The sequence below is a fragment of the Chiloscyllium plagiosum genome, unplaced genomic scaffold (assembly GCF_037043375.1).
Source record: "Chiloscyllium plagiosum isolate Xiang-an unplaced genomic scaffold, Cpla_swu_hap1 HiC_scaffold_14, whole genome shotgun sequence".
In the NCBI taxonomy this organism is placed as follows: Eukaryota; Metazoa; Chordata; class Chondrichthyes; order Orectolobiformes; family Hemiscylliidae; genus Chiloscyllium; species Chiloscyllium plagiosum.
In genome coordinates, this window is record NW_028270152.1 from 8,659,586 (window position 1) to 8,672,737 (window position 13,152).

The 13,152-nt window shown below is 46.9% G+C and overlaps 1 protein-coding gene across 5 annotated transcripts in view; it reads left to right on the plus strand.

Annotated features, from left to right (window-relative positions):
- Positions 1–3,872: 3,872 nt before the first annotated feature.
- Positions 3,873–13,152, plus strand: part of LOC122558814 (MICOS complex subunit mic25-a-like) — a 541,522-nt gene continuing 532,242 nt past the window's right edge. For all 5 annotated transcript variants that reach the window (XM_087994069.1, XM_087994071.1, XM_087994070.1 and 2 more), the window contains exon 1: positions 3,873–4,000. In XM_087994069.1, the coding sequence (XP_087850195.1) occupies positions 3,920–4,000 (81 nt within the window). In that variant the 5' untranslated portion in view covers positions 3,873–3,919. The remainder of the gene's footprint in view (positions 4,001–13,152) is intronic.

Here is a 13,152-nt window from a genome sequence, read left to right on the forward strand (position 1 = left end):
AGTTGGCTACTGCATACAGATTTAGAGTCAATTGGAGAAATCTGGGGGAGGAAACCCACATTAGGTGCTACTGCAAAGGAAAAGGCTGTTTTTAGATTAACCACTGAGCAGAATGCTGGTGCAGACAAATTACCATTTGTAAAGGTTGGAGTCATATCTGGCACAAAAGATGATGGTTGTAGTGATTGGAGGTCAATCATTTCTTAGCATAGCATTACCGCTGGAGTTCCTCAGGTCCTTGGATCCTTGGTCCAACCATCTTCAGCTGCTTCATTAATGACTTTCCCTCCATTATAAGGTCAGAAATAAAAATAGTATAAACAGGAGTGGGAATTTGAATAAAGATTGGTGCACTTTGTGTCTTCCACTGTGTCTCCCACCTGCGCACACACACCATGGGTGCTGGAAAAAAAAAATAAGGTCAGAAATGGGAATGCTTATTGTGCAATCATCAATGCTAGTAACACTCACAACTCCTCAGTCCTGGGTCTGCTTCAATGTTTCAATGAAACTCAGTGCAAGTTGGAGAACTCAATATTGTGTTCCACAACCTCAGAACATAACCTCCATTGTTCTCCCATTCTTTCCTTAACAAACCTCCTCCCCTAGCTCTGTTGACTTTGCCCTTCACAAAGTGCCCTTCAATTTCTCCTTTTCACGCCTAATGTCTACATCCATATTAATTTCTATCCCTTTTTCTCCACATAATTCCCTTTGTCTTTTGCTCTGAGGAGGTTCACCAGACTGGTCTCAGGAATGAAAAGCTTAACTTATAAGGACTGGTTGAGGACTCTGGGTTTATACTTGATGGAGTTTAGAAGGACTGGGGGGAGGAGGGATCTAATTGAAACTTACACAATACTGAATGGGCTGGAAAGAGTGGATGTTAGGAAAATGTTTCCATTGGTAGGAGAGACTAGAACCTGTGAGACAGCTTGAGAGTAAAGGTTAGACCTTTTAGAATAGAGATAAGGAGAAACTTCTTTAGCCAGAGGGTGGTGAATCTATGGAATTCGCTGCCACAGAAGGCTCTGAAGGCCAGATCATTGAGTATGTTGAAGACGGAGATAGATAATTTCTCAATTGTCAAGGGGATCAAGGGTTACAAGAAGATAGTGTGAGACTGGGGTTGAGAAAGCTACCAGGCTTGATTGAATGGCGGAGCATGTTCCAAAATAAACCTGTTGGACCATAACCTATTGTGACTACCCCAGTCCAATACCGGCAACTCCAAATCATGGTTTAATGACTTGTTTAGCTTGCATCTACCCACTCCCCTCAACTCGATTAGAAAACCCAGCCCCACTCAGTTCTGGGGAAGAGTCATGTTTAGATGCTGCTGAGGGGCCTGTTAGCCTTGCAGCGCCTCCTGTGGTCAGAGATGGGAGAGGTACAGCAGCGCCTCCTGTGGCCGGAGGTGGGAGAGGTACAGCAATACACATAGCTAAAACTACAACTCGGACAAAGTGAGGACTGCAGATGTTGGAGATCAGAGTGGAGATTGTGATGCTGGAAAAGCACAGCTAGTCAAGCAGCATCCGAGGAGCAGGGGAATCGACACATCTGGCTGAAGCCCTTCGTCAGGAATGAGGCTTGTGGGCCAAGGGGGCTGAGAGATAAATGGGAGGGGGGTGAGTGGACTTGGGGGGGGGGAGGTGGAAGATAGCTGAGACTGTGATAGGTAGATGAAGGTGAAGGTGATAGTGATAGGTCAAAGTGGAGGGTGGAATGGGTAGATGGGAAGGAAGGTGGACAGGTAGGACCGGTCAAGAGGGTGGTGCCGAGTTGGAAGGTTGGAGATGGGATAAGGTGGGGGGAGGGGAGGGGAGATGAGGAAACTGGTGAAATCTACAATGGTGCCATGGGGTTGGAGGGTCCCAAGGCAGATGATGAGGCATTCTTCCTCCAAGCGTTGGGTGGTAAGCTTTGGTAATGGAGGAGGCCCAGGACCTGCATGTATTTGGGGGAGAATGCTTCAGAGACCATCGCTGGGACACCTGCATGAAGCAACCCCACTGCCCCGTGGCTGAACACTTTAACTCCCCTTCCCACTTCCCCAAGGACATGTAAATCCTGGGTCGCCTCCATTGCCAAACCCTTACCACGTGCTGCCTGAAGGCAGAACGCCTCATCTTCCACCTTTGGACACTCCAACCAATGGGCAGCATGGTGGCTCACAGTGCCAGGGACCCAGGTTCGATTCCAGCCTTGGGTGACTCTGTGGAGTTGCACATTCTCCCCGTGTCTGCGTGCGTGTGCTCCGGTTTCCTCCCATGGTCTAAAGATGTGCAGCTTAGGTGAATTGGCAGTGCTAAATTGCCCACAGTGTTAGGTGCATTAGTTGGAGGGAAATGGGTTTGGGTGGGTTACTCTTTGGAGGGTCAGTGTGGCCCTTTGGGCTGAAGGGTCTGTTTCTACACTGTAAGTAATCTAATCTAACCATAGGGCATCAACGTGGATTTCACCAGCTTCTTCCTTTCCCTCCCTCCCTCCCCCCCCATCCATCCCCCCCATCCATCCATCCCTTCCCCCCCATCCATCCCTCCCCCCCATCCATCCATCCCTCCCCCCATCCATCCATCCATCCACCCCACCATCCATCCCCCCCACCATCCATCCCCCCCACCCATTCCCCCCACCCATTCCCCCCATCCATTCCCCCCCAACCATCCATCCCCCCCAACCATCCATCCCCTCCATCCATTCCACCACCATCCATCTCCCCCCCCACCATCCATCTCCCCCCCCACCATCCATCTCCCCCCCACCATCCATCTCCCCCCCCCACCATCCATCTCCCCCCCCCACCATCCATCTCCCCCCCCCCACCATCCATCTCCCCCCCCACCATCCATCTCCCCCCCCACCATCCATCTCCCCCCCCCACCATCCATCTCCCCCCCCACCATCCATCTCCCCCCCCACCATCCATCTCCCCCCCCACCATCCATCTCCCCCCCCACCATCCATCTCCCCCCCCCACCATCCATCTCCCCCCCCCACCATCCATCTCCCCCCCCCACCATCCATCCCCCCCCCCACCATCCATCCCCCCCATCCATCCATTCCCCCCATCCATCCATTCCCCCCTATCCATCCATTCCCCCCCCATCCATCCATTCCCCCCCCATCCATCCATTTCCCCCCCCATCCATCCATTTCCCCCCCCATCCATCCATTTCCCCCCCATCCATCCATTTCCCCCCCCATCCATCCATTCCCCCCCCATCCATCCAACCCCCCCAATCCATCCAACCCCCCCCACAATCCATCCAACCCCACCCAACCCCCCCCCCACAATCCATCCAACCCCCCCCCACAATCCATCCAACCCCCCCCACCATCCATCCAACCCCCCCCCCCACAATCCATCCAACCCCCCCCCCACAATCCATCCAACCCCCCCCCCACAATCCATCCAACCTTCCACCCACAATCCATCCAACCTTCCACCCACAATCCATCCAACCTTCCAACTCAGTACCACCCTCTTGAACTCTCCTTCTTTCCCATCTATCTGCTCCACCCTCCTCTTTGACCTGTCACATTCCCAGCCACCTCCCCCCCCCCCCTATTTCTCAGCCCCCTTGGCCCACAAGCCTCATTCGTGATGAAGGGCTTCAGCAGGAAATGTCGATTCTCCTGCTCCTTGGATGCTGCCTGGCCCACTGTTCTTCTCCAGCAGCACACTCTTGACTCTAAAACTACAACTCCCGGCGTGCCCCGCGATTGTGCATGCGCTCTAGTCGACTGTTGGTGGCGGCCCCGCCCGACGAACAGCAACATCCGCTATGGTTGGTGTAACGCTGCCGTGACGTCAGGCCCCGCCTACTGGTCCAATCGCGTGGGAGGTTATTGGGGCTGGCGCTCGGTCTTCAATGAACGTTTAACCGTTAGCTCGAGCTGCGGGAGTCCGTCGATGGGGGCCAGCGGCAGCACCAGGCGTGTGTCCTTCGGGAAAGACGATCAGGAGCGAGTGACAGTTTTACAGGGAATGAGGGTGAGTGAGGGCAGTGGGGTGGGGAATGGGGAAGCATGATGGATGGTAGTAGATAGAGGATGGAGTGATGATGGATGGAAGGGTTGTGGGGGACGGGGAGGAATAATGGATGTGAGAGATGGAGGGATAACGGATGGAAAGAGCAAGAGAGGATGGAGTGATGATGGATGGGGGGGGTAGGGGTGGGATAAAGTGGAATATGGATGGGAGGGATTAGAGAGAGAGGGAAACTGCTTGGGAAGATGGAGTGATGATGGATGGGGTGAAGGAGTGGATGAGATGGATGGCAGTAGGGGAAGGGGAGGAATGATGGATGGAAAGGCGTTGGGGAGGTGTGTGGGATGATAGATGGGAGTACATGGGGAGGGCTGGGGGATTATGGATGGAGGTAGGTAGAGGATGGCCTGATGAAGATGGGAGGGTAGTGGGGGAAGGGGAGGGATAATGGATTAGGTAGGAGGGACAGGTGATGAATGGGATAAGGTGGGATGATGAATGGGAGAGAGTGGGGAGGGTGGTGGGATAATAGATGGAAGGAGGTAGAGAGGATGGAGTGATGATGGGTGGAGTGACAGAGTTGAAGGGATGATAGGTGGCAGTAGGAAAAGGGGAGTGATGATGGGAGGAGAGCAGGTGGGCAGCAAGAGGGGTGATGGATGGGTTAAGGTGGGATGATGCATGGGAGAGAGTGAGGAGGATAGAGTGATGGATGGGAGGGTTTATGGATGTATGGGATTAGGGAAGAGGGAGGGAAAATGGATGGAAACAGGCAGAGAGGATGGAGTAATGATGGTTGGAGTGAAGGTGTGGATGTGATGGATGGGGGGCAGAACGGAAGGGGAGGAATGATGGATGGAGAGGGGGCGGGGAGGAGTGAGGACTGATTGATGGGATAAAGAGGGATGTTGGATTCGAGAGAGTGGGGAGGGGCATGCATTATCGATGGGAGGAGAGTGGAATGATGCTGGATGGAAGGGTTGTGTGGTTAGGGGTGGGATTATGGATGGGGTAAGGTGGAAGGTGGATGGGAGACAGTGTGGAGGAGGGAGAGATAATAGATGGAAGGAAGTAGAGAGGATGAAGTGATGATGGATGGGCTGAAGGAGTGGAGGGGATAATGGATTGATTGGGGAAGGGGAAGGATGATGGATATGAAGAGGGTGGAGAGGAGGTTGTGGGGAAAGGGAGTGAAAATGGATGTGAAGGGGTGGTGCTGAGATGGGAATGATGGCTGGATAGACATGAGGAGGAAGGTGGTGTGATAAGTGGGAGGATGGTTGGGAGAGGGTATGGAGAGAAGGATAATGGATGGGTTGTGATGGGTAGGAGGGAAGGGAGAGGGTGGGATAGTAGATGAGAAGGGGTGCGGAAGAGATAGGGATGGGGTGGTTGGGTGGGTGTGAGGAGAAAGTTGGAATGATAAATGGAAGGATAGTGCAGAGGAGGATGGGAAGTGGTATGGAATTAGGGGTGATGGCTGTGTGGGGATGGGTAAAAGGGAGGGGTGATTGATGGGAGAGGGTAAGGATGGTGGTTTTGGAGTGTGGCAGGTTGATGGATGGGAGAAAGCTGGTGTAATGGGAAGGGATGATGGATGGGAGTGGGGTCATGCAAGAAATGAGGTGAGGAGTGATGAGTGAAGGCAGGTATAGGGGTGTAGATGTGGAGGGGGAATTGGGGATGTGGGTGAAATGAAGGAAGGATGCATGCAGTGCAAGATGAGATGGATGTAGGAATGAGGAAAGGTGTAGGGGAGAGAATCATACAGGGAATGAGGGGAGATGGGAGGCCAGGGGATTGAGTGGTGGTTGAAAGAGGGTAAGTGTGATGGAGGCAAAGTGATTATGACAGATGAATGGGAGGTAGGGATGGGGTGGGGGAAGCTGACCATAAACTAAGGGGTTGGGAGAAGTTATGACTCATACACAGCCCTATCAAGTGGGGAGTGCTCTGGTTGTTATTAGATCTGAATCTTATTTGGTATATTTGGAAAATTTAACCTAACTCAATTTGTTGTGTGTGTTGTGATTCACCACTTTCCCTGACTCTCAAAAAAAAAAGTCTTGCTTATAACAACAAGGGTGAACACAGGGCTTCCATTCCTCTCCTTTGATTTTATTTGATTTGTTGTCACGTACACCAAGATAGAGTGAAAAACGTTGTTTTGCGTGCTGTACAGGCAGATCATACAAGGCGCATCAGGGTAGCAGCACAGAATGCGCAAAACAGCGTTACAGGTGTATAGAGAGAGAGAGAGAGATCAATCTCAATCTTTCCTTGGATAATTAGTGGCCAGAGTTTCTTTTGGTACTTACTTTCTCATTTCAAGTTGACCTGTTCTCTTGACTGGTCAATTTTCTTAACACCCTACTATTTAAATGTAGCAAACTCTCTCTGTCTTTTTTTCCACCACCTCCACAGCCTCCTCAATCTGGGCTCCTGGTAGAAATTTGGAAATCTGATCTGATTTGGAATTGAAAAGGAAAGTCAACTTTTTTTTTGGTCAGTAACCAGCATTAAGAGCTGGGGAAACTAATGGAGCTAAAGATAGATAAGTCCTCTGACCTGGTGGGATACATCTATTCATCAATGGAACCAAGGTGGTGATGGTCGAGAGCGTCAAGCTCCAAGGAGTGACAATCACCAACAATCTGTCTTATACCACCCACATTGATGTGATTGTCAAGAAGGTACAACAACATCTGTTCTTCCTCAGGAGGCTAAGGAAATTCAGCATGTCCATAAGGACCCTCACCAACTTTTAAAGATTTATCATAGAGAGCATTCTATCTGGATGCATCAAGGCTTAGTATGGCAATTGCTCTGCTCAGGATCACAGGAAATTAGAGTTGTGAACACAGCCCAGTCATGACGCAACCAACCTCTGATCTACTGACTCTATCTACATTTCTTGTTGCTGCAGAAAGGCAGCCAGCATCAACAAAGACTTCTTCCACCCGATCTGGCTGTGTTCTCCTCCAATGTCTTCCACCAGACAGAAGATACAACTGCTTAAACACACGTACCAACAGATTCAAGAACAGCTACTTCCCTGCTGTTATTAGACTTCTGAATGGACCTTAAAAATGTGTTGCTGGAAAAGTGCAGCAGGTCAGGCAGCATCAAAGGAGAAGGAGAATCGACGGGCTTATGTCCGAAATGTTGATTCTCCTTCTCCTTTGATGCTGCCTGACCTGCTGCGCTTTTCCAGCAACACATTTTTAAGCTCTGATCTCCAGCATCTGCAGTCCTCACTTTCTCCTTATGAGCGGACCTGTCAGATTTCAAATCGAATGTTGACTTTACTTTTTTGTGCACCTTTTTAGCTGTAACTTTGTATTCCTTGCTTTGTTCAATCGCCCTGTGATCTTTGTATGTTATGATCTGTTTGTACTGCACGCTAAACAAACCTTTTCACTGTACTTTGGTACATGTGACAATAATAAATCAAATATTAAGGGAAGCAGGTACAGGGATAGTGAATGCACTGGTCGTAATCATTTGGAAACAACAAATTTAAAGGTTTTGTATCTGAATGCACAAAACATTTGGAATAAAATTAATGAGTTAATGTCAGATCAGTCATGATCCTATTGAATGACAAAGCAAGCTCAAGAGACTGAACTGCCTACCCCTGTCCTATTGCTTATGATCAGGAGGGTGAGAATGCCTTGGATGGGAATATACACCTGCTGGCTTTGTCCTTCTGTGATGAGGAGGTCATGTCTTGTTTTTGAGGGGGGTTGGCAGGTTCCTGCAGTGCATTGTGGCATTCTTCACTGCCACCAAGGCAATATACGGACCCAATAATTAAATAAAGAACCAAAAGAACTGTGCCGGAAATCAAAAACAAAAACAGAAATTGTTGGAAAAATTCAACTGAGGAATCTCCAACACCGGGGAGATCATCACCCAAATCCTTTCTTAGGTGTCTTCTCTCGTCCTCAGAGGAAACTCTTTCAGAAAGCCTGTGTGGTTTGACCCAGCTCTAAAACTATGGACATGATTTTCAATACTTGGCATTCCAAGAGAAATACCAGAAACAACACCAGCAACTCTAAATGGCAACCTGACCAAGGCTTTTGACTCAGTCAGTTGGGAAGTGCAATGTAAGATCCTGTCAAAGGCTAGCTGTCTCGTGGAATTCATCAACATCCTTTGTCTGCTCCGTGACGCAATGTTGGTGACGGTCCTCACTGATAATATTCAGACTCCTCTGGGGTCAAATAGGGATGTGTCGTTCCCCCACCGTTTGCTCTACCTTCATTGCCACTGTTAGGGGTAATGTAATAGCATGGATAGAGGATTGGTTAACTAACAGAAAGCAAAGAATGGGGATAAATGGGTGTTTTTCTGGTTGGTGATCAGAGGCTAGTGCTGTGCCTCAGGAATCAGTGTTGGATGTGCAATTGATTACAATTCACATCAATGATTTGGAGTTGGGGACCAAGTGTAGTGAGTCAAAGTTCTCAGATGACAGTAAGATGAGTGGTTGTGCAAAGTGTGCACAGGATACTGTAAGTTTGCGGGGATGGGGAATTATGGACCGATTAACTTTACGACTGTAGTGGGGAAAATGCTTGAGTCTATTAATGAAGAAATAGAAAGGCATCTAGATAGAAATTGTGATTTAAAAAAAACTTTGCAAGAACTGTAACAAACACTACATTGGACAAACAGGTAGAAAACTAGCTACGAGGGTACATGAACATCAACTAGCCACAAAAAGACATGACCCACTCTCACTCATATCTTTACATATAGATGAGAATGGACACCACTTCGACTGGGACAACGCATCCGTCCTTGGACAAGCCAAACAAAGACATCCATGAGAATTCCTAGAAGCGTGGCATTTCAACCAGAACTCTATTAACAAACACGTTGATTTGGATCCCATTTACCACCCTCTAAGAAAAATAACAGAAAATGACATCACGGGAAATGTCATCACCACAGGAAATGACATCACCAAGCCAAGGAAACCCAAACACATAAATAGAAAGTGTGCCATACCACCAGCCCTTCATCCAGAGGCTCACTGATGATGTAACCTAGTATGGTGATGAAACGTCTGAAAACGAACCTTCCAGCTCAACAAGCAAACGTACATCCAAAAATTGTCAGGTTAGGCAGATGCAGCATCGGTTGATGAAAGGCAGGTCATGGTTGACTAATCTTTTGGAATTCTATGAAGACATTACAAACACAGTAGACAAAGGGAAGTTAGTAGATGTTGGTGTATCTAGATTTCCAAAAGGCATTTGACAAGGTATCGCTTAAAAGGCTGCTGCATAAGATAAAGATGCACAGCATTAGGGGTAAAAGTATTAATGTGGATAGAGGATTGATTAACCAACAGGAAGCAAAGAGTGGAAACAAATGAGTCGTATTCTGGCTGGCAATCGGGGACTCGTGGTGTGCCTCAGGGATCAGTGTTGGGACCGCAATTATTCACAATTTGCATAAATGTTTCGAGTTGGGGACCATGTGTAGTGTGTCAAAGTTTGTGGGTGATACTAGGAATGATAGAATGAAATGGGGGGAGGACTCTGAAACTTTGCAAAGGGACATGGATAATTTGAGTGGGCAAATGTCTGGCAGATGGAATACAATGTTAATAAATGTGAAGTCATTCATTTCGATAGGAATTACAGTAAAAAGGACTATTACTTGAATGGTAAGAAATTGGAGTACACTACTGTGCAGATGACCCGAGTGTCCTTGTGCATGAATCATAGAAGGTTGGTTTGCAGGTACAACAGGTAATTAAGAAGGCAAATAGTATTTTCATTGCTAAAGAGGTTGATTTTATAAACAGAGGGGTTACGTTGCTGCTGTACAGGGTGCTGGTGAGGCCACACCTGGCATACTGTGTGCAGTTTTGGTCTTCTTGATTGAGAAAGGACGTACTGACATTGGAGGGAGTGTAGATGGAGGTTCAATAGGTTGATTCTGGAGTTGAGGGGTTTGGCTGATGAGAGACAGAGTAGACTTGGATTATGTCCATTGGAATTTAGAAGAATGAGGTGAGAAATTGTAGAAACATATAAAATTATGAAGGGAATAGGTAAAACAGAAGTAGAGAGGATGTTTCCACTGGCAGGTGAAACTAGGACAAGAGGGCATAGCCTCAAAATTAGGAGGAGCAGATTTATGACTGAATTGAGGATGAAGTTCTTCACCTAGAAAGGAGTGAATCTGTGGAATTCCCTGCTCAGTGAAGTGTTTGAGACTTCCTCAGTAAATATTTTTAAAGCTGAGGTTTTTTGAATTGTAAAGGAATTAAGGGTTATGGTGAGAGGGCTGGTAAGTGGAGCTGAGTCCATGAAAAGATCAGTCATGATTTTATTGAATGGTGGAGCAGGCACCAAGGGCCAGATGGCCTACTCCTGCTCTTGGGTCTTACTTTCTTATGATATAGATAGGTTAAGTGAATGGGCAAGGATCTGGCAGATGGAGTACAATGTTGGTAAATAGGTCATCTATTTTGATTCGTAATAGCAGCAAAATTGACTATTATTTAAATGGTGAAATATTGCATAATGCTGCAGTGCAGAGGGACCTCGGTGCCCGTGTGCATGGATCACAAAAAGTTGGTTTGCTGGTGCAGCAGATAATTAAAAAGACAAATGGTATATTGCCCTTCATTGCTAGAAGGATGGAATTTAAAACAGGGAGGTTCTGCTGCAGCTGTTTAGGATGCTGGTGAGGCCTCACCTGGAGTAATGTGTACAGTTTTGGTTTCTTTACTTCAGAAAGGATATATTGGCACTAGAGAGGGTGCAGAGGAGATTTACTAGGCTGAGTCCAGAGTTGAGAGGGTTGGCTTCGGAGGAGAGACTGAATAGACTAGGACGATACTCATTGGAAATAAGAAAATTGGGGAGGAGAATCTTATAGAAACATCAAAATTATGAAGATAATAGATAATATAGAAGCAGGGAGGTTGTTTCCACTGGGGGTCAAACTAGAACTAGGGGACATAGTCCTAAATCTGCTGCCCCTTATTTTGAGGCTGAGTTGAGTAGGAACATCTTCACTCAAAGGTTTGTGAATCTGTCGAATTCCCTGCCCAGTGAAGCAATTGAGGCTACCTCACTGAATATCTTTAAGGCAAAGATGGTGTTTAGAACAGTAAAGGAATTAGGAGTTAAGATAAACAGACAGGTGAGTGGAGCTGAGTACACAGAAAGGTTTTGTTGAATGACTGAGCAGGCTTGACAGGCCAAATGGCCTACTCCTGCTCCTATTTCTTGTGTTCTTCATCTTTTCAAGACAGGCTTCCTAGTGGTGTGGACATTATCTATAGAACAGATGAAAACTTTTTATCTCAAACAATTTTAAATTCAAGAAGAAAGTGACACTGACCTTGCATGTGGAAACTCAGTCTATGGATGACAATATCGTTTCTGCTCTCTTAAAGAGAATCTTCAAGCATCACTTAATGCCTTTGTAGAAGCATACTGAAGAATTGATGTCAACTTTAATTTTCTGAAGACTGAATTCCTTTACCAACCTGCCCCAAGTCTAGTTGTACTACATCCATCCATTAAGATCAATGAAGGAATCCTCCCAAATGTGGAGCATTTTCCCCTATCTGGGAAGCTACCTCTCTTCGAAGGCTGACATTGATGTGGAGATTCAGCATTGCCTCCAGTCTGTGAGCATTGCCTTTGAATATATAAGGATGAGAAAATTCGATGACCGTGACAACCGTGCTCATACCAGGATCCTTGTGGATAAGGCAGTCATCCTTCTGACTCTCCTGCATGGCTGTGAAACTTGGACTACATATAGACACCAACACAAGGCCCTTGTGAAGTACCGTCGATGCTGTTTGAGATGGATTCTCCGCATCAGTGGGAGGACAGGTATATTAACATCAGTGTCCTTATAGCAGCTAACAACAGCAGCTTCAAGGCCACAATCATTCAAAACCAATTCAGCTGGGCCGGACACCTGTTTAAGGTGCCTGAGTTCTGATGGCCAAAGCAAATCTTCAGCTTTTCAAGGAAGGCACCTGAACAAGAGGAGAACAAAGCAAGTGTTTCTAAGACTCTGTGGTGGCTTCCCTCAAGAAATGCATCATAGACATTAATGTACAGGATACCCTCGTTCAGAAGAAACTGACTTGGAGGAAACTCCTGTATGAAGGAATGCCATTCTTTGAGAATACCCGTTGGCAAGAGGAAGTATGGAAATGGAATTGGAGAAAAGCATGCCAATGGCCTCGAGGGCAAAGACTAACTTCTCCTCCTGCAAACACCTGCCAATTTTGTGTTTGGAATTGCAGTCCTAGGATTGGGCTTATTCAACACTCAACCCTCAAATCCCCTGATCAGTGATATGGAATATCCTAGGTGAACAATCATACTCGTTAGTGAGCGATTGCCAGTGGTGGTGATAATAATGCATCATATAAACGATATAGTTTGCAGCCAGTGTGTGTCAGTGGTGGAATAGGATGCTGATTTCAATCTTGTATCTGTTGACAAGAATATCCGTTGTATGCTCACTTACGTGGCACCATTTTGGCACCTAAGGAAATATATGCCATGTTTTTAAAAGGCCCAACAGCTCAATATGTGAGATTTTTTTGTGATAATTTCCCTCTGTAGCTCCTGCCTATCCAGTGGCACTCGTTTAGTGCATGAAGTTCAGGGCAGCTGTGATCCTTGCCCCATTTCTCCGATGTCAATGAAATCAATTTGCTCAGTATCACATTTTACAATTCAACAGGAGAGTGCTCTTGGAGTGCTGTGGTAGTGTTCCTACCTCTGAGCCAGGAGGCCCAGGTCCATCAAGTCCCATCTGCTCCAGTGGTGTGTATGAAGAGGTTGATTATAAAATGTCTACAGTTTGACAGGCTACTCTCTAGCATCAGTTGTCACCTGCAGAAGAGCAAATAAGGGTACATGCTGAAGATGAGAACTCTTGGAAGGTGTTCTCCAACAGTACTGAATTAACTTTGTAGGTCGGATGAGCAAAGAGTTGTATATCCAATGTGATGGTGTTTTAGAATAATGAATGAGAAATTCAATTTAAAAAACCATCAGAATGTTTTAATACTTTCACAATTACTCTCATCTGATTATTCTATGTGAAGTTAATACTATTTAAACTCATTGTTTTCGATAGTTGACTGGGAA